The following is a 21,928-nucleotide window of genomic DNA, read 5'->3' on the forward strand; positions in this document are numbered from 1 at the left end:
GAAAGATTCATAAAGAGTATGGAAAGTTGGCCTATGAAGTATTTTATAACAGGGCTGCATTATAAAAAGCACAGGAGTAAGAATATTTTGCAACCATATTACTTAAAACTGAGAACAAATCCTCTTTCGGAAATGTAAATATTCAACTTGGTTAAATCAAGACAATCACAGATAGACATTTTTTCCCAAATCTTTGGCTGTATTGCAATGGTTGTTTCAATTTGTAATCTCCAACTAAACATTTCCTATCCATGGATTAACAATATATTTACTGACTTGTGTCTTTTAACAGTATTTATCCAACATAACAAAATAAACTGCAATTTGTTATACTTTTTTTTTACAAAACATTTTATAAATATTTTTACAAAATGTATACAAAGCAATTTCAAGTGAGACATACTTTACAAATGAAGGTATTTAAGCAAATAAAGTCCATACCACACTGACAATAAGTGACACATCCTCTTTAAGTGAAGTCAGTCTGTAAGGCCTCCCTAATCTAACAGATAAATTATACTAAAATCTTCAAAACAAACATAGTTTTCTTAATTGCCAGTTTAAAATTTGTTTTAATATTAGGCAGTATTAAATAACATTGAAATCACAATGCTGATCCAGCAAAATAATGAAAACATGTTTCAAGTCATGCACATTCACAATACTTTGCTGGACTTGAGCCCATATGATTAATAAATTCATACTTTTTTTTAAGCACAACAAAAATACGATTCTTTCATTTACTGCTTCACCACGTACCAGAATTCCTTTAGAACTGAATTCAAAGGAGTGAACAACAGAATATTAACAATCTAAGATTAATCTTGCTAGGCTTGTTCAATGGGTTCCTCTCATAAGTAGTTCAGAGAAATGTGTCTGACCAAATCAACCATGATTACTTTTTGTAATTTGTCATTTTTTATATGCCATTGTCCCCCATTCCCAAATGAGATCCACTAGAAGACACATAGCCTGATCCCTCATTATGTATTTGCTGTAGAGAGGCTGGAAACCCCATACCCATTTTGAGGTGGTACAAAAAGCAAGTGGATCAATGAACGTGCAACTTTACCTTTTTCCCCCCATAAAAGAAAAATTTAACAAGTTAACATACAGCTGTGTAACTTACTGTTTTCCTTCCTAGATAGTTTAGAACGATTAAATTTCCAAAATGATAAAATAAAATATGCATCAGGATACACAGCCATGAGCATATTATTAAATCTAAAAAGGCAATAGGTGAAGACTATATTGTCAGTTTTGCCAATAAGAAAACAACTAACCGCCTGAGAGTCTATTCTATGGACACCTAACTAAAAATTTAAAACTGGCAATATTTATTATTACCTTGAGTATTTTATACAACACTTGGGAATGTTGGGTTTTTACAAACATGTACTTTAAAATTGGCACAATTTTTTTAAATGGCAATTAGTAACATACAAAACCAATATTTCCATTCACGTTGAAGGGCAGATGAATTTTAATTAAGTTCATCTTTCTCACATTGCTTTCTAGATTTGGTTTCCTTTAGTGGTCAGACAGTGGACTGTAGCTCAACACTGAGTTGCACTGTAATCTTCTACTGTCACAAGGATCTAATTCTGCTTTCTTTTGCGCTATTCAGATGAACTGAATTACATGACAGTAAAACCTCCTGTTTTCTTTCCTGGCAATCTGACTGACAACCACAGCTTATCACAATGAGCCTCTCTATTACGAAAATTGTAATCAGCAAGTCTGGAAAATGGCTGGTAATTTTTCTAAGAAATTGTGGAGAAGGTCTGGGGGAGAACGTGAGCATACCTTAGAAATCACAAAAGCTATATCCTCCTGAGCAGACATATGTACTACACGCACGTGACGAATGTCAGCGTACTTATGTGCACAAAAGCACTCATGACCAAAGTAAACTAGGAAAAAGCAGCATGGGCAGCAAAAAAAAAAAAGGTGTCACAGATTAAAATAAATAAATAAAATAATAAGATTCTATCTTAACAACATGACAGCAAGCCAAATACAAACCATGCAATGGTTTCACTTGGCTTTACAATATGAATTAATAATTACACACTTTTCGATATGTTTAAACAAGGGATTGCTGATCAACTTTGGTCTGTACATATCTTGGTAATTATGACTGCTACGGTGGATGATTTAACATTCTCTGACAGCAAAAAGCAAAAAAATCAAAAATAAACACTGGCCTTTAAATTTAATCAGAGTAAGGCTAATGTCCTCTTAAAATATAAGCTACAAATATCACAACAGTTTTCAAATAAAAGTGCTTTTGACACTTGGTCTAAAAAAAGAAACAACAAAAAAAACATTTATACCACTTCAGAAAGACTCAAGGCTGACTACATCCAATTATAAAATGCAAAATCTTTTCCTCAAGAGTTAACATATATATGTATTATATATATAAATTCATGGCTCTATCATGGCCTCATCCTGTACACTTTGCCATTTACTGGCTTCCATTCTACCCTCCTTAGTCAAGCATTTATTACTTCATATCATGCCACTGTGACTAAGATCATATAATATCATCCCACAGACTAAAGTTACCCACTACAAATATATCATCAAATACTAGTTTCTGCTCAGAAAGCAATAGAAAAGCACTTTTAAGTTTAAATTATGAAGCCTTGTAAACACACTGATGATACCCTTCCAACTTAAGAATCCTAGAACACAGATTCATTAACAAAGCAAATAATCACTTCTGAATAGAGGTACAGTGGGTTTTCCAGAAAAACTAAAAATTTGATGATTTGTGGAAGAGAAGGGTAGGGGAGAATTGTTGCTTCCATCATTCTTTAAAAACATTTTCTTAATAAATATATCCTTTCAAATGACTGTGATTGTCAGTATATTACCGTATTACATAGGGCCTAACAACCTGCAACCTTGTTATGTTGCAGTACTGCACAATTATCAAAAGCACTATCATAATAATACTTGAAATAGTAAGGCCCTAACAGACTGCATTCTAACAAGGATTAACTTTACTTGGATATCTCACTGTAACCACAATGAGTATTGCTCTCAAACACAGAACAGAATCTAGTTTAGAAAGGTTAACCTTAAATGCATGTCAGGCTGTACTTGTGGTGTCATTCACATTTGCTTCTGCTAAGAGAAACATAACTTGTCCATGGTACTGTAACTATTAACACTCTAAGATACTATTTACAGCTGCTTCTAAAATAGAGTCAGTTTCTACAACACCTTCACTGTGGTCTGGAATAAATTTTTCCAGGCAGTTTTCCTGTGAAGTAATAGGTGAAAAGTTAGGAAATTCTAATTCAACTGAGCTGCTACTTGTTGCCTCGTTTTGTGGCTGTCTCCCAGCTTTTTTAAGTTCCAAGATGTTTTTAAATGTAGTTTCTAAACTCTTACTGAGCAGTAAGTCTTGCTGGGGTTCACCAGAGCCTTTCCTGTTATCAGGATGTAAAACCTCATTCTTTGGAGAACTCCTCAGAGTTTTGTCTTGGAGGGAATTATTACACGTTATCTTTGAGAAAGATTGAACTGTGTTTCTTGATATTTTATTGTGTGTTCCATGACCGCTTCTTGACACAGTTTTTGACAAGTCTTCAGAACTCGAAGAATTCTCAGTGGACTTGGCAAGATCTTTCCCAGCCATCTTTTCTTCAGAAACGGCCACATATTGGCTCTCAGAAGAACAATTAGCTTTTTCAAACTTTAAAGCTTTAGTGAGGCTCTCCGATTTTTTAGTAGAAGCTATTTCTTCTTGTGGTGTCAGAATGTTGTTAGGCACTAGAGGAAGTTTACTGTGATTTGTGGACTCTGCTGAGCTGGATTTTGGTCGGTCTCTAGCTTGGGTTTTGGTAGTCTGACTTCGAGAAGGTAATGTTTTGCTAGACTGATGGTCACTTTTGCTGGACTGTGCTTCTTCAGGTGTTTTATCAAATTGTTTGGCAGAACAACAAAAATCGGCCTGATAACCATCTGAAAATTAAGTAACAACATTTTACTTAAATTATCTATACACCAAAATAACAGACACTCCAACGCAGTTTCTGAGTATTAAAACTCAAGTAACAGGCACAGATTCATGTCTTTAAGAGACATACATATGCTTAAGTGTTCTGCTGCGTCCAGTGATTATCACCAAATTAATCAGCATACTATGCATGTATGTGCACTGTAAAACCAGACTACAGGCACTTCCTAGCATTCTAAATATGCAAATATGGTATCTAGAAGACTAATACCTTCTTCAATACATCCTCTGAGTATCTTTTAAAATAGGCAGAATATGCAGAACATTTAAACAAACAGTAACTGTTACCTTACACAAATAATGTGTTTCTAATTGCCACGTTCAACAGCAGTCTGGTTAAAAATGCTGCCATTTAAGTGGCCATAACATTCCAAAAGCAACACTTAATTAAGATGAACAAGAGTATTCATGCTTCATACAGCGGTGTTCTTTCTGACTGCCAGCAAACTCACAGATTCTTCCCTACTAGAATTGAGACGATGCAGAAGTCATGACTATTGTCAAAAGAAACTCAGAAATATTTCTCTGCCCAACAGGCCAAATATATTTTTTCCCCAAATAACTGCCTTGAACCTTACAGTGTGTCTAGATTGTTGAATGTGGGAATTATTAAAATTTAACTTGCAACTACTTATTCAGTATTTCGATTACTGGAATCCCTAGCAATCAGTGCCTCACTGTGGCCACAACTATTTTTAAACACTCCGTACTTACGCTGCTTTTGTAAGATTCAGAAGTTAACCATTACTTACCAGGATCCACTAGTGCAAGACGCTTATCCCGGGTCAGAGATGCCCTTTCTTCCTGGTTAAACATCCTATCAATCATAACCATTTCTGCAGAGGGATTTATCCGCTGCAGGAAAAGGAAAAAAACCAACCATCTCTGTAGTAACTCATAAGTTGGTACCAAATCAAAACATTTATAGCTTAGTTACTCTTCACAGAAAAAGAATGTCTTTCATTAGGTATTTGTGGAGAATGTTCACAATGCCACAGCATCTTCAACAATCTTGACTGTGACCCCAACCACTACTGAATCTCAACCATAAAATATTATTCACATTTTATGGTACATTTTATTTGTTAAATATTTTAAAACAAGGAATTACTATTCCACTTGTAAGAATTGCACCTTTTCAGGACTGAGTACATTTACCACTGTACACCACAATTTTTTACATCATACAGTATCTTTCTCTTTTAGAGAGAAAACAGCAAAAATCTTGCAATGGGACCACCCTATCATCTTGTTTCTTCCCTGCGCTTCTCTCCCATCCTTCTAACTAGTTGGTGCTGAGTTGCATTTTGCTGACGATGCCTTCAAGCCAGGTGGATCCATCCATCACAGAAGTTCACTGGCTACTAAGTCATAACACAGGCAACTAGTTCCAAACCTGAACACTATGTGAAATAACCTCTTCAAAATGACTGAATGGGATTTACCATACGACATACCAGATGCTAAAAGAACAGATTTTAACCTCCATCCCCCACCTTTGCACCTGCAATTACTTGCAAATACTTGATGGTTAGTATCTTTTTTAATGGGACTGCTAGATTCCAAAACCATATTAGTTCTAACACTTGTATTACGTATTCCTGTCTCTAAAGCAGAGTGATTTAAATGTCTATTATACTCAAATTCGAAACTTTTCCAGGCCTGAAAACTAGCATGTCCGAAGCCACAGTGACATTTCCTGATCCTTGTAAAATACATTCTTAAAGTAACTTTGTCAGTTTTCTTTTTACCTCACGCCTGGGATTGTGAAAGCACTTAAATCAGAAGCATTTCTGATGAAAATGTGAGGCTCCACCTAGCTTCTAGGGAGAAGTAATGATTTCCTAAACTGTAATATGATTTAGCTCCAATTATAATATGGCTGGAGGCCTCTGAATGGAGCTTTTCAACATTCTTTCAGGCTCTATCACCCACAGAAATACACAGAAATCACCTCCCTGACTACCACAGCCTGTTCAGCACAACAGCAAAGTATAATCAGAGAGCAGAAGTTCACATGTCTTAAATGTCTACGGTACTTATACATAACAGCACCCTTAGGCGGTATGTGAAATACAATTCAACCCATTTCACTGATTTTAAGATGTGTGCATATACTTAAAAATGCAGCTTGGCCACTGAGATTGCTGGTGCAGTAACAAGTACGACGACTATATACATATACCTCTAAAACCTTCATATATGTATTTATCACCTTCATAAGGTGATAAATAGCATCAACAAAATGAATTGTAATGCTAGTTCTTACCTTCCTGTAGATGTTTTTTTTTTTTAACAAACTGAATCACATCCTATAAACACAAAATGCACCTGAGTTATACACCTTACCATTGCATCTTCTATAAGCAAACATCTGTATTTGTTCAGCATAGCCTGTGTCCTCTTCAGAAGCTGTGTAGCTACAGATTCAAATTCACTGTCCACTAGAAAGACAAGAGTATACTTTCAAATACTGTTCTTCAGTAACCAGAAGGTTCAGTAACCTGCACAAATTTAAAAATGTTCCCTTTCTTACTGCTTTAACTTACATAAAGAACTCTCTCAATACACTGATTACAAACATATTGCCAATTTTTAAAAAGAAATTTACCTTTTCTTAAGTCTTCCTCTGTTGGCAGTGATCCTTGGCACACATGGTATGAAAGGAGTCTCTGAACTGCATCATTTAACGATCTGAACCGACTTTTATCTGGTGTCACAGCATGCACTTGATCCTTCTGTAACTGCTGTAGAATACTACCAGGAAAATTAATGATATGTAATTAACACATACTATAACAGAAGTTTATACATTGACAAAAACTAAAAAGAAATGAAGGTTAGAGGAAATATCTGCAATAAAATTACAAAAGAAAAATGACTTACAAAGCTCCTTTAGTTAACTGTTTAGCAGCAGGCCTTTTCTGTCCAACTAAATGACCATCCACCTAAGTTCAAATAAAAGACAAATTACAATATATCCCCTCCTTTGGAAAGCCTAAGTTTCAGCATTTATTTCTGCCAATTAAGTGTATCACCAATACTAAGTGTAACCACCACATAAACACTTTCAACTATTTCCTATTTTCAAAGGGAACTGTACCAACGAAATAGGGAAGTCACTTCTCTTACATAAACCAAAGGCCTGAAATGCTGTTTGTAGACAAATTCCACTGTAGTGCATACACATGCTTCACTAGGAAAATGGTTGGTTGGTTCTTTTCCAAAGAAATCTGCTCCGAAGAACTGTCCCTGCATTTCTCAGGTGATGTCATCTTGCCTGATTTTGATTGGTTAGAGTATCTGTCAGGAAAGCAGGCTAAGGTTGCGTACTTAAATTCTCAAAAGCCATGGTGGCTGGGTGGGGAGTGAGAGTGGTTCTAGGATTTCTGTTTTAGTGTCAATGCTATAGATATACCCATCAGATAGATCTACATTATCTTCTCCTTTCCTTAGACATTCATGAAGCCAAGGTTCTTCAGGGGAACACTGTCCTAAGATGTGACGCTCTCTGAGGTGGTAAAGGCTCATGTTCCTACTGTATGAGAAGCATTACTGCAATCCAAGTATCCTCCCAAAGAAGCCATTCTGGATCAAAGAGTCTTTGGTTAATACGAAGTTGTTGGGTTTTTTTAGTCAACTAGTCTTACTAATGAAATTGGTCACAGAGTGAAGTTACTTATGATTTAAAAAAAGATTGCATGAAAGCTCTTTTGAACTACAACATGGTTAGAAGGAACAAAAAAGCATGTGGTACAGAGCATCCTTCTTAGCAAAGTAGGAGCAGCATGAAGCAGGCACACTGTGATGGTACTCGCTGGCCAAAAAGCCTCTAGCTTTTTAGAATAGAAAGTATTCACCACCACAGGAAAATGAACATCTGACCAACAATTACAAAACCAGGCTGAACTCGTAATTGAGCACTACTGTGAGTATCTTCAGCTCTACTTGTACATCAGTAAGACAGGGAAAAACATTCATGTCGTACTACATTGACACATACATTTACAGCAAGGAACAAAAATTCTAAATCAGATCCCCCCTTGTTTTCTTCCATTACTGTGTAATTTAGTTCCATCCACAACAAAGCTCACACTTTGAAGCCTACTTCAAACCCTCGCTCCTTGCCCTCAGCTACTCAGTCCATGAATGTAACAATTGTCTCCTCCCTCCAGACGTTCTTGTATTCCCACTCCAAAAAAGCTGTCCTCCCCTTCCAGCTCCAAACCCTGGATGTAGTTAAAAATTTTTGTACATAGCTGCCATATATAGGAAAACTTTTGGTGGTTAAAAAAAGAAAAAAAAAGAAAAAAAAGACACTGGGGGGAAAGAAGACAGTGCAGTAAAGAATAAAACAGACAAAGACCAGATGCAATTTTTCTGCTACTTCTCACAAACCATCCCCTCCCAATCAGCTAGAGAATAGCTGAGTTTGTAAGAAGTAATGATAAGAGTAGGTCTAACTTATGTCTAACTCAATGAAGAATTGCTATGTCATATGAAATTATCTTCAAGGAACAGTACAGTCAAACCCCACTTATTGAATTACATCTCAAAACAGCATTCAGAATATCAATTTGCAAAATACTCAATGCTTATTACATCAAGGTGGAATTTGACAAGCTTGAGTGACTTCATATACTCTAAAAAAAAAAACCAAGGACCCCTAGATTATCAATATGGAGTTGAAACATCCTTAACTCCACTAAAATTTTAAGGGAAAGGGAAAGATATAAATAGAAGTATTCTTTACCTGCATACTCTGTTGAACTGATGATGATCCTATTACTTTTTCTTGTGGCTGTGCGGTTCCTAGAGATTGCTGTATGACTTTTCCTCCAGAGTCCTGTCCTATAAAAAGTATGTTAAAAAGACTGTCATCCTAAGCAAGAACAGAATAATGTCATATACCTATCCTGATCATTTTACTTTTGAGTTTTCAGCTTTTAGGAGAAAGATACGTATCTCATATACTTAAAAGCATTAGCGCAACTACCCTGTGGAGAAACTGGCTCATAAAAATGAAACAGGACTGATATTTTGTGCTGCAAACTACAAAAATCCTCAGATATAAATCATCTCCTACCATAGTACTGCAATGTTAAGAAGAAATTCAAGTACCGTAAGTATAGTGTCCCAACAATTTACTGAAAACCACACAGTACATTTTATCAAGCTTTTCAATACTAACCCTCCTTCAAGAATATAAACTGAATTCTTCCAGAGCTCCTGAAAGTATTTAGACAGCAGGCATCAAATTTTTTTCTAGATTTTCTAGATGGGCAAACTTCCTCCAATTGCCGTGCTCAGGAATTCAAACAGCATCTTACCAGCCATGCTACATTACAACCAACACAAATAGGAATTTTTTTTCTTCCCCCCAAAAAAACCATACTGTGTTGATCGTAGAGAATTGCCTGGACAGCTTGCACATAACAGTACACAAGGGAAAAAAAAAAGCAGGCAGATTATGGGACCTTATTCAAAAGAGTTACTTATGTACAAAGAGAACATGAAGGTTACTGCGTTTTTCTGGTTTTGAATATATTGGGTTTGTTCTTTTAGTAGCATGGTGCTGCTTGAAAAGCCCAGTATTTTGCCATGAACAATGCATTAACTATTCTAACTGAAAGTGACACATTCAAAAACGAACTGAGTGATGACAGCCTGCACATAACCTTGTAATCGCTATTTTTCTTTCCTCTGTATCTGAAGCAGCCATCACAAGAGAGGGTCTAGAAGTTTCATAGAATTTTTAGCAGATGTCCATATTTTGAAAATGACTTATTTTTATTTTCCTAAGCTGAAAAAAAAATTAGAAAAATGAAAGAAGGTACAATTTTGGATTTTATACAGGGGAGAAATAATTGCTTATTGTGGAGATTCAACTTTTCACTCTACAAAATGCCATGGTTGGGAAAAATAAAAGTACACATTCAACACTGAAAAATTTAGTTTGCGTTCTTCTAAAAATAAAATTCTGATAACCTTTACGACCCTATCAGCATGAGCCATCAATGTAAGTCTGACACATCGAAGAAGAACCAATTTCTGTTGCTGGAGAAAATTAAGAAAATTATTTTTAAAAGACCTTAGTTGACCTGATAGTGTGTTGCTCAGAAGACTTGTTAGCTGAGGCTGTCTCAAATTATCCTGTGTCTTCGATGCAGAAACTGGTGATGTCTGGTTCATAGCTTTTTTCTGTGCCACATACATTAAAAAAAAAAAAAAAAAAACAAACCCACAGTCAAATATTTACTGAAAGCTTTAACAAACAGAGGAAAAAAGCACAAAAGGCACCTAAAGTTCAGTTCTATGCATCCTTGTTCAATTTCAAACTCGTAAGTGGTGAAATTTCAGACATCCCCATTCCTCCTAAGTACAAGAATTTTACAAAGTAAATCAGAGAGGAATAGAAATTACACTAGCAGTACAAATACACACCAGCTACACTCTAGAAAAACCATGATTTACCACTACAAGTGGCCCTTCGAAAGCTCAGCTTTTGAGAGTCTCAAAAATGCAAGGTAACTAAATAAGCTGTCTCCACAACAAAAAAAATACACAGTGGAACAAACTGTCCAGTCTTTAGCAACTAAATGATACATGGTTTACGATACAGTACAATACTTAAAATGCAAGTAAAATCAAACGAAAAAGATTCTACTAAACAGTAGAATTTGTTCTCTGTAGTTCCCATTTTCAGCTCTAAAATTTCAGCACAAAAACAAAAGGATCTTTTACAGCAATAAGAAATACTATGCTTTTATTACTGCTGAAACTCACTGACCCAGCACATACCCTACAAATAGGAAGATGTTGTCACACCAAGAGATAGAAAGGCAGGCCTCAAATTACTCATCTGCAAACAAAATGGTACAACCTGTGCTAGCAGTTTTGGCAAAGACTAAAAATGTGGTTCTACAACATGTTTGCCCTTATTTTCCAAATACACATTATTTTCCAAGACACAATATTTCATTGCCCATTTTGGTCTTGGTTAAAAAAATCCATCAGACCTTTGGGAAAAGACAAAGATCTAAGATAATTAGTACAAATGCATTCTGAGACAGTTATCACCAGTATTTTATAACGACCAAGAAAAAAAAAACAAAAGCAAAAAAAGGACAGAAGTAGAATAATAGCTTGTTGCTACTTGTGTGACAAGTCAACCGAGTTAAATATTGGCAGAGTTTGCAAGTTCACCTACGAAAACAGACAAGCTTGAGTTGAATATATACTGCAGCTGCATCAACCGGACAAAAAAAGACCAGTTCTCACCTTAGAAGTAAGTTCAGAATTTTTTTTTAATTATTATCTAAGTAGACCTCTTCTTAGAGAAAATGTTTTTTAGATGTTATGCTTTTACAAACTGCTTTAGAAGTATTTTCTCTTAAGGATTCTAAGAAACACTTCTTGCCTTGTCTTTGCTTCAAATTTGAAAGCTTCTAACTGCTCCAGACACACACAACTACAGTGGGCAAAATGCCAAAAAGGTTAACTTTTAACAGATTAATTTTGTATGGTAAATAACAAAGAGAAACCTTTTCATCTCTAATTTGAGTAGGTCAAACCTTGAAAACACATGCATAGTTTTTAGTGAGGTCAAAAGACTTGTTTGTTAAGTGCTAAGAAGTACCTGAGCCTTTACATCTAGCTCTACCGTAAGATTTTCAGGAGAGCTCACAGTCATATAATCTTACAAAGTCCATTCCTTTAAATGGGAGCAGAAATAGATCAGTGCTAAGAGTTCTGAAAATACTACTATAAATCACCAACAAAATCTTCTGAATTAATAAAAGTGAGAAACTCATTCATTCAGTGACAGACTTTAGAAAATATCGAGTGAAATGATGTCTCTGGGTTACAGTAATTTTCAGCAGTTTCCACAGTATTTTTAACAATACAAAGTAGCAAAATTAATGTTCTCTATATTAATACCAACTTTAATACTTTGCTAAGCAGATTTTAGCATAGCTTAAAAGCATTTCTTTGGCTACATTCTCAAGCAGCTTTCATACCTGACCAAAGGCAAACTGTTGTTGTGTCACTCCTGACGTGTGACTAAAGGTGCTGATAGATTTGGAAGAGGATGCTGGAAGACGATGCGATGCACTGACCGGAACTTGAGTTCTGTTCTGCGTGAGCTGATCTCCAGTAAAGGTTCCTCCTGATGCGATAGACTGAACTGATGGTCCCAAGCTAGGATGTACTGAACCAGAAGAACTTGCAACAGCAAATCGATTAGAAGCTGACATATTTGAGACTGTAGACTGCCCAGGTGACATTGTAGTAAAACTTGATCTACCTTGAGAAACATTAGCTTGACTGGGTGACAAATGCAACACCGTTGGTGACGCCTGCTGCAGTGGCACCTGTCCACCAACAATTTGTGAAGTTCCATGATTTACTATAACTTGGTTTCCAGGAGCTGTGAATGTCTGGCCGGAAACCAGCTGAACAGCTGTGTTCTGATTATTCAGCATCTGTCCTGAATATGACTGGTTGGCTCTTAGCATGTTCGTAGAGTTCCTGTTGAGCATTACATGCTCAGCAGACACTTGGCTAGGAACCAGCTGGGAAGGCTGAGTCTGAAGAAGTTGTCCATTTATGGCCTGGACATGATGAACTGAATTAGAATTAACAGACAAACTTGTAGGTATGAGAAACTGGTTTTGAGGTGCATGAGGCTGTCCCATAGGAGAATGGATAACAATACTACCTCCAGCATTGCTAACTGTCTGAGGTGCAACTGATTTTCTTGTATTTTGTTGATTAACAATATTAACAGACATATGAGGACCAACTACTGAACTCTGAGGTGAGTTTGCAGAAGCAAACGGAATCCCTTGCTGTACGTGATGTTGCTGTATTCCCAAGTTATTCACATTGTAAGCAGTCTGCTGACCCATCTGGATAGGCTTTGGTTGGATATTAATGGGAACTTTGTTAGAGTTTGGTGCCAAACCCCTTTGAATGATGATATTATGGACAGGCAATGACGTCTGAAAATTTGTGCTGTTAAATGGAACAGTTACAGGTTGTGCTACTGGACTTGAATTTGAGTTACCAAATAGTGAGTTACCATTTGGAGTTTGTCTATGAACCAAGAGGCCACTACTCATGTTCGCAGGTGTTTGTTGACCATTGCCTTTCAGTATTATCTGAGATCCATCAAGGTTATTAATGGTCATCATGGAAGGTTGATTACTAAATGAACCAATTAGCTGTATCTGCCCAGAACCACTAATCTGGCTGCTATTAGACAAATGCTGGCTGGGAACACTAATTCCGACATGTTGCATAAAGCCATGTTGCACACCGACTGTATTGCTTGCAAAAGATGCTCCAACAGGTTGCTGTACCACTTGAGTAACTCCTATAGGTTGCAACGTCTGACCTGAGTAATTAGAAACATTAGAAGCCTGAGTAAAGGATGCTGATGAAGAAGGATGAAGCTGAGCTTGTGCAAACTGTTGGCTAGAACCTACACTGGCATCCAAATATGCCTCTTCTGCCAAAGTCTGTTCAGTAATATTGGCCTCCTGCAAGGACTTCTGAAGAATATCAAAAGGCTGATCCTCAGTAAGATCAGGTAAAGGAGAAGATACAAGTTCATCTTCAAGAAACTGAAGGCTACTGGACAGCTGCAGTCCATCACTAGGCCCCTCTCCAAGCTGACCGCTTACACCTTTTACAGACGACTTAGGATCAGTGTTCTGAAATGCAAAACGAGAAATAAATCATTTTCAGAAATTCCAAGCTCTACCTTGTTTCCCCATTAAGCTTTTTTTCATGCAAGCAGACTTTCTTTACAAAATTATATTCTTTACATAGTATGTATATAAGGTGACATTCATCCCATACAATGGGCCAGCATAAACACGTGCGTCACATCCCACTCATGCCCTTGTAACAGACTGCTGGAGACACTACTCTCCTTTCATTTCTCAAATGTCCCAATTCCACAGCACTCAGCTCTGCAGCTGCACTGTTTCAAGAGGATGTGACATGCTCTTGAAGTACCATTTTCCCTTCCTCAAGCTGAGCACTGTATGGACAAAAGGATAAAAGAAAGGAGGAGTGAAAAGACCTCCACTGTAACTCAATTTGGGGCAAGGTTTCAGTAGCAACAGTAGTAGCAGGGAAAAGGCAGGAGAAAGCTGCTCTTTCACTGACTTCCTCTATCAATGAGATTCATCTCCAAATTCCTACCAATATTTCTATAGTCACACAGTGCAAACTAGTGACCATTTCATAAGGTTAAGGAATTACACTAATTCTTTGTTTAGAAAAATTTTAGAAACAAAGCAATAAGAAACAATGCTAGAGACTTTGTGGTTTATGCTAGTAAAAATATTACGGAGAACTATAAACATTGAAACTACAGCAAATATTAAGTGGCACCTCGAATGAAAAAATCCTTCAAATCTAATTCCAAAAGTACTGTGATAAGGAAAATCAGAACCTGCTTTACTCTGGCCTACTGTCAATAAATTTTCCTAAAACAAAACTATGTCAGAAACTCTGAACAACACAAGTATCAGGTTTCTACAGGTGGAATGACAAATTTAAATGCATAATAATACTTACAATAGTTTTAAGTTAGACAGAGTACATCTTTCTAAATTGCAAAATTGTATCTCAACTATTCAGAGACAACATCCAGTTTCTTTTTAGGTCAGGACAAATGCAAAATGTGGGTGTGAAATTATCAGTCACCTTCATACCCCAAGCCTTCACTCCTTGAAGGTCACAGACACTTGTTTTCACCTCATATAAACGGTGTGAAGATGCTGCAAGCCATAATTATCATATCGATAATGACGCCACCCTAACTTCAGTTCCCCAAGCATATTTATTCAGAATTTTACCCCAATCTGATTCTGAATCAGCTTGTGTAGTCTATGAAACTTCGGTCATGTTTTAAAATATTAAGAAATTGTTCTTAAAATTCAGTAAAATATTTTCAAAATACAATTATAAAATTAGAGTAAACTTTTCTACATTTAATGGTAACAGATGGAATTAAACTAGTACTTAAATGTCTTGATGACTGCATCTCATGAACACCTAAAATTACAAATCAGGTTCTCAACTGTACCTAGCTACCACCAGGCAAAGCAAAAAGGAGTCACTATCCAGGGTGTTATTAGGACTCATAACTGTCAGGTTCTTGTGGAGAATTCTTTATTGCATCTGTAACTTGTCTCCAGTGACAATGACCAATCTGAAATCTTTCATGAACATGTAACTTAGAGGCTCCAGTTAACGCTATTCCAGTTAGTACTAACTATACAACTATTACCACTACTACTAACAGCAATAGCAATAATAAATAATATTACATGCAATCAAGATTAGTAACTTGAAATCCTCCCACTGGAATGAAGAATCCCAAGTTTCATTCCCTGCTCCCAGGACTGTTTAACATACAGAAACAATTTTACGTGCATAAACTGGAACCAGGGACCTTCCAAGTTAACATCTGAATCACTGTTGCCCAGATTCAGAACAACCACGCAGAACACCATACTCACTTCAACAAGAAATTAGTGCCTCTGCAACTTCATGAATCTGCTTACCAACAAGAGCCTTATTCTCGCTGGCTCCCTGAATATTCTGCTCTCTGAAGCTGTTCTACTATGCTATAATAGGAAGGTGGAAGCAGTCACTGAGTACGACCCAGGTAATAGGGCAATGGCTAAGAAACCCTCTCATGAGGGTTATAACAGAGACTGACGACCACCCAAGGAAACGAACCTGGAATCAGCAGAGGTGGTACGCAATCATTCAACTCGGGGCAGGGGGCGGAGAGGGGAAGAGTGGACACTGCTTGCTTGTCCTTCAGGCAGCCGGAACTTAATCTTGTTTATGTTAGGTGTCAGCTAAGCGTGCTTACCAGCTGAAGCACTGAACCCTTGACACTGAATTTGTAAACTCTGCCACTGAAAGGCATGGGACAGGCATCAAGACTGTCACTACCACTTCATGGTAGCAATTCTGACTACATACAAAACCAGAACTTTCAGTATCTACAAAAATTTTAATGACAAAAAGCTCAGAAGCTTTTAACTTTTCAGGTATCTTACATTATAAGCAGGGACTGTGAAACCATCTATTTATTTATATTTTAGATACTCCTTGTTCCTCCACAATGCACTATAAGAATCTTTGCAATCAAGTCATTCTTCACTTAGGTGAGCAAAGGGCTGTCACGTGAGGGAGGGAGGGAAGAAAAGATGGCATTGGTATTCACTATGAAGATACAAAAGGATGAGAACAGAGCACGAGAGGAACAAGTGCTGGAGAATGAAAATATAGTAAGCCATCTTAGGAACACACACTAGAAATCCCTGCTCCTCTGATCATCTGCCTTCTAGATAACCTACGCCCGCAATCTCATATACCAGAAAGCTCTTCTGGCTTTCACCAAGTATTTTTGTTTCTCCCAACTGCTACTCCCTATGCAACAATCCCACCTTGCCCAGAATCTCCCACTCCCTCTCAAAATTACTCCAAAAATTCACTTTCTGAAAATACACCAGAAATACACCCCTGACTCCTGCCCACCTAACTCGTGCTTATCAGAAGAATCTCTACAAAGAACAACCAGGAAGTCCAGGCTATGACAAATGCATGTCATATGTCACCCTTTTTTCCCCATAACCTCATTTTTCTTAAGATGGGTCCTCAAAACCCACTCCTGCCATGTTGCATACAGGAAGCTGCTATCCAATAATGGCTAGGCTGGTACCAAGTTGAAACCACTGTTCCTGATTAGCTGAAAATTGGGCACACCCTATTACTATTGCTACCCCACTCCCCCACCATTATCTCAACCAGCTTATCTGAGAAAGAACTGTCACTCAACATACGTTTCTTCTACAATATTTAATAATGATATTGGAAGGGGAAGGACAGGGCAAACACTTCACACTACTGTGGCTACAGAAAAGTCACTAGTTCTCTACACACAGATAAACAGTTTTCAGGATTTATTTATGCCAGTTATTTAACAGCCCTACGCACCTACAAGCATATCCACATATCTGTTAGAACATGGGACAGAGTCAAAACAACAGTACAACAGAAAGAGGAATTACCAAGGAAACCCTACTCTATGTATTCAAATAACTAAATTGTGGGATGAAGAACTCAGGTTTTTTTAAAAAACACACCAATGAAATCAAAGAAACATGAGTCAGAAGGGATCTCTGGAAGTCATCTAGTCCAACCTTCTACTCAAAGCAGGACTATTGCCAGCATTACAGATCAGCCTTAGCTTTATCTCCAAGGATAGGGATTCCACAACCTCATTGGGCAAAACTTGGTCCAGGGCTGCAATACACTCCTGGCAATGAAAGAATACTGAAAACTACTTGCAACACCTAATGAATGTAAAGTGACTTCCCTAACACTGAACTTACAGGAAGGAAACATCCCAAGCAAGCTATTCAGTCTGCAGAACGAAAAAACCCCATTCATTAATTTAAAAAAAATTGCGAGCTCAGATTCTACTTAGAAATAAGAAATAAAACCATCCTAACATGTAACATAGACAGGAAAAGTATGAATGACTAACTTTTAAGGTCTACATTTGAGCACTACTACATCTACAATCACTAAAATTACACATCCAGTTTACTGGAGAGAATTACACCAGAGAGTATTTTCACTGCTCAGCAAGCTGGTTTACGTCTTTATGAAACACAGCCCAACAGTGCAGTATCTTTTGATTAACTCCCCACTGAAAAACCAATGAAATACTTAAAATATTAACAGCATGAAGTGGTTCTATGTTAGCATTCAGAATTTTCATATGAAAAAGGTCAAACCCACATCTACTTCGTTCAGTTTTATAAAAGCCAAGTAAAGCTGCAACAGAAGCATGCAATCTCAACACAAATAATTTATCTCCTGACCACTTACATTGGAGTTGGCGAAAATTGAATTTGAGTTGGCTACAGAATATTCTGCATTAGTTAAGTCTTCATTGCTCTGGTAAAAGACAAAAATCATGTTTAGAAATAATATACTCAATAAGCTTATGTATGTCTAATACACAGGAATGCTACTTACAGATTTACTACTAGGTCCATGTAGAAAATAATTCAGCGCCTGAGGGTCCCTTAAGCAGAGGGGGGAAAAAAAAAGAGTTACCACTTTTAGGAAGCTCTTTCTGCTAATGAGGCTAATGTAACTAAGCCAGATACTGTATTCATATAAATCAGGTTTATAGTAAAAACACGTTTCTTTCACTGACTCCAATGCAAAGCTGAAAGTTTGTACCATCTGAGGATCTGTGTTTCTGTATCAGCACAATTTTCAGCTGTTGATTGTATTTGCTATCATTGTACCAAGGCATTTCAAGCAATAAACCATGTTCATCACAAAATTTTAGTTACATTCTACTTTACTTCCCTTTATGACAGTATTACTCATATTGTCTTAAAACAAACAGCATTTTATGACAGCACATAATACAAAACCTTAGGAAAATACGACCACCAAGTAACATGAGAACTACAACAGGTACCATCTCTTCTACAGAGATGAACTATATATATACTGCCTGTTTAGCTAGTGTCTAAGTCAATAGGGTATTTACAAACCTGAATCTTTAATATGTTTTCTGCCACCTTTAACATAAGTTAACAAAAATACCCTATTGACAAACGTAAATCTTTAACATGTTTTCTGCCACTCTTAACATAAGCTAACAAACACTTATGCTTGCCACAGTCCCTTCACTTGGAGAAAAAAGCGGCACCTTTTCCAACGGAAATCAACCATAGAAATAAATTATTAAATATGATGAAATACAATTTCAGTATATTTCATTAACTTAGCACCACCACTGAATAAAACTCAGATTAATAATGTTGTTTGACAGAATGAATGTTGGAAATTCAAACAAATCAAAAATACATTAACGTAACTGTACATACAGACCAAGTAAAAAACATCAAAAGGTTGTGTTACACGGGATTATTTTAATACAATTACACAGCATATCCCAACATGTCCATTAGCAAGAAGAGTAAAATGACATGGAGTTTTTTGATTTTAGAACATCTTTATTGATTAACAAGTAATAATAAAACATTTTTGAGAAGCAGAAGATTCTCATGTAAAAAAATATTAATTCTCTCCTTCCCTCTTGATCATCCTAGAAAATAAAGAGGGAACAAGTTAAAGATCTTTCAGGTTTACAACTAGTCTTCTAAAAGCAGAAATACACCTCTATTCCTCTTTTTTTCATTTAGAAAACAAACTGCATTCACATGTTTACAAAAGACATGTTAAACCGACAGTACTTGGCAGGGACTTTATGGTATAATTATGCTTACAACATAGAAGTGGTTACATATATTTTCCAACGAAAATGTCATTTTCATAGTAGATTACATTAAATTTCAAGAATTAAGGAGAACAGAACTCATGATCTCATATAGGGCTCTATCATGCTTATGAGTTTTATTGATAAATAACCAGGCCGTTTAATACTAATTACACTCAGTGGCTTTAAATAATGAAAAATGTAAATAAAAATGAAGAACACTTCATCACCTTAAATACTGCTGTTATTAAGGAATTTTAGAAGGCACTTACCGAAATCAAAGATCAGATGGAAAAAAAAAAGCTGTTTTCCATTCTTCTAGATGCCTAAGACAGTAATTGCTGCCAGCAGCAGGAAGAACACTGTAATTTTTCACACAAACACTCATCTGTATAGAGAGCACTTCATTTTCTGGACCACCTGTGAACTTGTACCAGGATCCTCGTGATTCATGCTCATGACAGGGCACTTAATTGTCCCATGCAGTCAATTATCATCTTTATGTTTCAAGCAGGGTATTTTTTCACATGGCTACAATCAGTAGCCTTGCACAGTATACTTCACAGAACATTACTGTGAGCCATTACTGACAATGCTTTTGCTATAGCATCCACAGAGTAACCCCCAAATTACAGCAGCCACTGTCGTGATATTTTGTTTTTTTCTGAAGTTAAAGTTCTTACTCGTTTCGCTGGAAGCTTTGAGTGCATGAGAAAGGCAAAACGCCTATTTATTTACTACATTTAAGACAGTAAAAAATTCTTGTATGAAGCAGAGACTATCTTTCAGTAGCTGCTATGAGACTGATGTCATACTAATTTCTGGCAGAGTTTGAACAAAGTATCATATATGAAATGTTTAATTTTCTTCTTATGTTTTAAATGCATTATAGCATATTATCTGTTCTTGAATACTGATCGTGAATGTTAAGACAAAGGAAGGTAACTTGTCGCATATACAATCCACAAAAATCTTGTTCATGCTTCAGCTATCCTAATTATTTTTTGAGATTCCCGTATGGAATTATAAACCTCCAAATAAATCTGTAATGGAAATAATACCAAAAAAAAAAAAAAGGACCATTTAAAATCCCCAATTTTATTAAAATCAAGTGTCTTTGAGCAAAAGACTTGCTGATAAATTCTTGTTTGTTGTGAATACTTAACAGTACCGGGTAGCAATTCTATTTTTCTAACATTTTTATGCAGATGCATGTTATTAGTAGAAATTAAGTATTTATAATTAAGGAAAGAATAATTTTACTTTTCCCTTTAAAATACAAGCATAGTGTTAACAAAGTATCTAGTTCCACTACTCAAAAAATTGAGATCTTTATTTTTATCTTAATCCAAAAAACCAGTTCTTTGCAATGAAGTTTGTAACAACATCCCTAGTAACATGCTTCAACACTGATCTGATATTACCACTAGCTGAGAAGAGAATCCAACCTCCATGTACACTCACTCCTTAGCTTCTCTTGAGGAGAATGCCAGCAAGTGGACTGTCAGCTAGCATACACTGGGATTGAAGGCTTTGTGATACACACATCTCCACATGGAGGAAGTGAAGCATTAGCTACTCATTTCATTTGCAAGTCACCTAGTCTCGAGACAATACTGAGATAGAATCACCTTCTGGAAGATGATTTTGCAAAATTATTTTTCCCCAACTTTTCTGAAAGAATTGCTTAAGGAAAACTTACCCAATAAGATCAAGGAGACAGGATTCGTCGTCGTCATCATCCATGACAACTAGAACAAAAAGGGAGAGGATGGATATTTGATACGTATCAGACAAAAGATTGCTTTCAACAACAAAACCAATTTAGAATATCTCAGTATTTTTTATTAAACAATTTATGAAGTTGACAGATGTCTTCTATTGGCAAAGTTCTTCAATAAACCTGCACCTTCTACAGAGGTCCACTGATTTATCTCAAAAATCAAATTCAGTCACATGTAATGATATACAAAATCCCATGCAATGTTTTACCATTTAGGGGTTTTTTTTAGAATTTTAAATTGGAGAAAGACAAATGATTAACCAAACTGATGAAACAGAACTTCTACGATTTAAAAAAGTAGCAAAAAAAAAAAAAAAAAAAAATCAACACTGAATGCAATCTCAAGACCCCAATTAAAACGCTTCTATAGGAATTTACTCCCAGCTAATCCCAGTGAGGGAATAACCGAACACTACAGAACCTACAAAGACTGTTACAAATTAGTGGCTCTAATACTGCCAGCCAAAAAGGTAAACAAATTTAGGTCAGTATGATGACAGTGCTGTTACAGGCTAGAACAAAAACTATAGCCAAGACATTACAAAGCATTAAAAAGAACACTATTTTCTAGCATACCTTTCTTAGCTATTGCTAGTGACAATATGGCCATTTCCAGCTTCTCCTCAACAATACTCAGAACTGTACTTAAATGAACTTGTCATTAATAGTACAGAGTTCTGACAATCCTTTTAACAACGGGTGGGGAATTCATTTGCATTAGCCAAACGGAACGTAAGCATCCATTCATTGGTTGCAGAGCATTTTTAGC

General features: G+C 36.4%; 1 protein-coding gene across 1 annotated transcript in view; it reads right to left on the reverse strand.

Annotated features, from left to right (window-relative positions):
- Positions 1-2,319: 2,319 nt before the first annotated feature.
- Positions 2,320-21,928, reverse strand: part of GLTSCR1L (GLTSCR1-like) — a 33,027-nt gene continuing 13,418 nt past the window's right edge. Inside the window, exons 2-12 of the mRNA XM_009573815.1 lie at positions 21,079-21,127; positions 18,116-18,164; positions 17,966-18,034; positions 12,055-13,752; positions 10,135-10,234; positions 8,787-8,884; positions 6,920-6,981; positions 6,645-6,790; positions 6,383-6,477; positions 4,786-4,888; positions 2,320-3,978 (exon numbers count right to left, since the gene is read on the reverse strand). Coding sequence (XP_009572110.1) covers positions 3,176-3,978; positions 4,786-4,888; positions 6,383-6,477; positions 6,645-6,790; positions 6,920-6,981; positions 8,787-8,884; positions 10,135-10,234; positions 12,055-13,752; positions 17,966-18,034; positions 18,116-18,164; positions 21,079-21,122 — 3,267 coding nt within the window. The 5' untranslated portion in view covers positions 21,123-21,127 and the 3' untranslated portion in view covers positions 2,320-3,175. The remainder of the gene's footprint in view (positions 3,979-4,785; positions 4,889-6,382; positions 6,478-6,644; positions 6,791-6,919; positions 6,982-8,786; positions 8,885-10,134; positions 10,235-12,054; positions 13,753-17,965; positions 18,035-18,115; positions 18,165-21,078; positions 21,128-21,928) is intronic.

Source organism: Fulmarus glacialis, unplaced genomic scaffold (genome assembly GCF_000690835.1).
Source record: "Fulmarus glacialis isolate BGI_N327 unplaced genomic scaffold, ASM69083v1 scaffold12803, whole genome shotgun sequence".
NCBI classification, from domain to species: Eukaryota; Metazoa; Chordata; class Aves; order Procellariiformes; family Procellariidae; genus Fulmarus; species Fulmarus glacialis.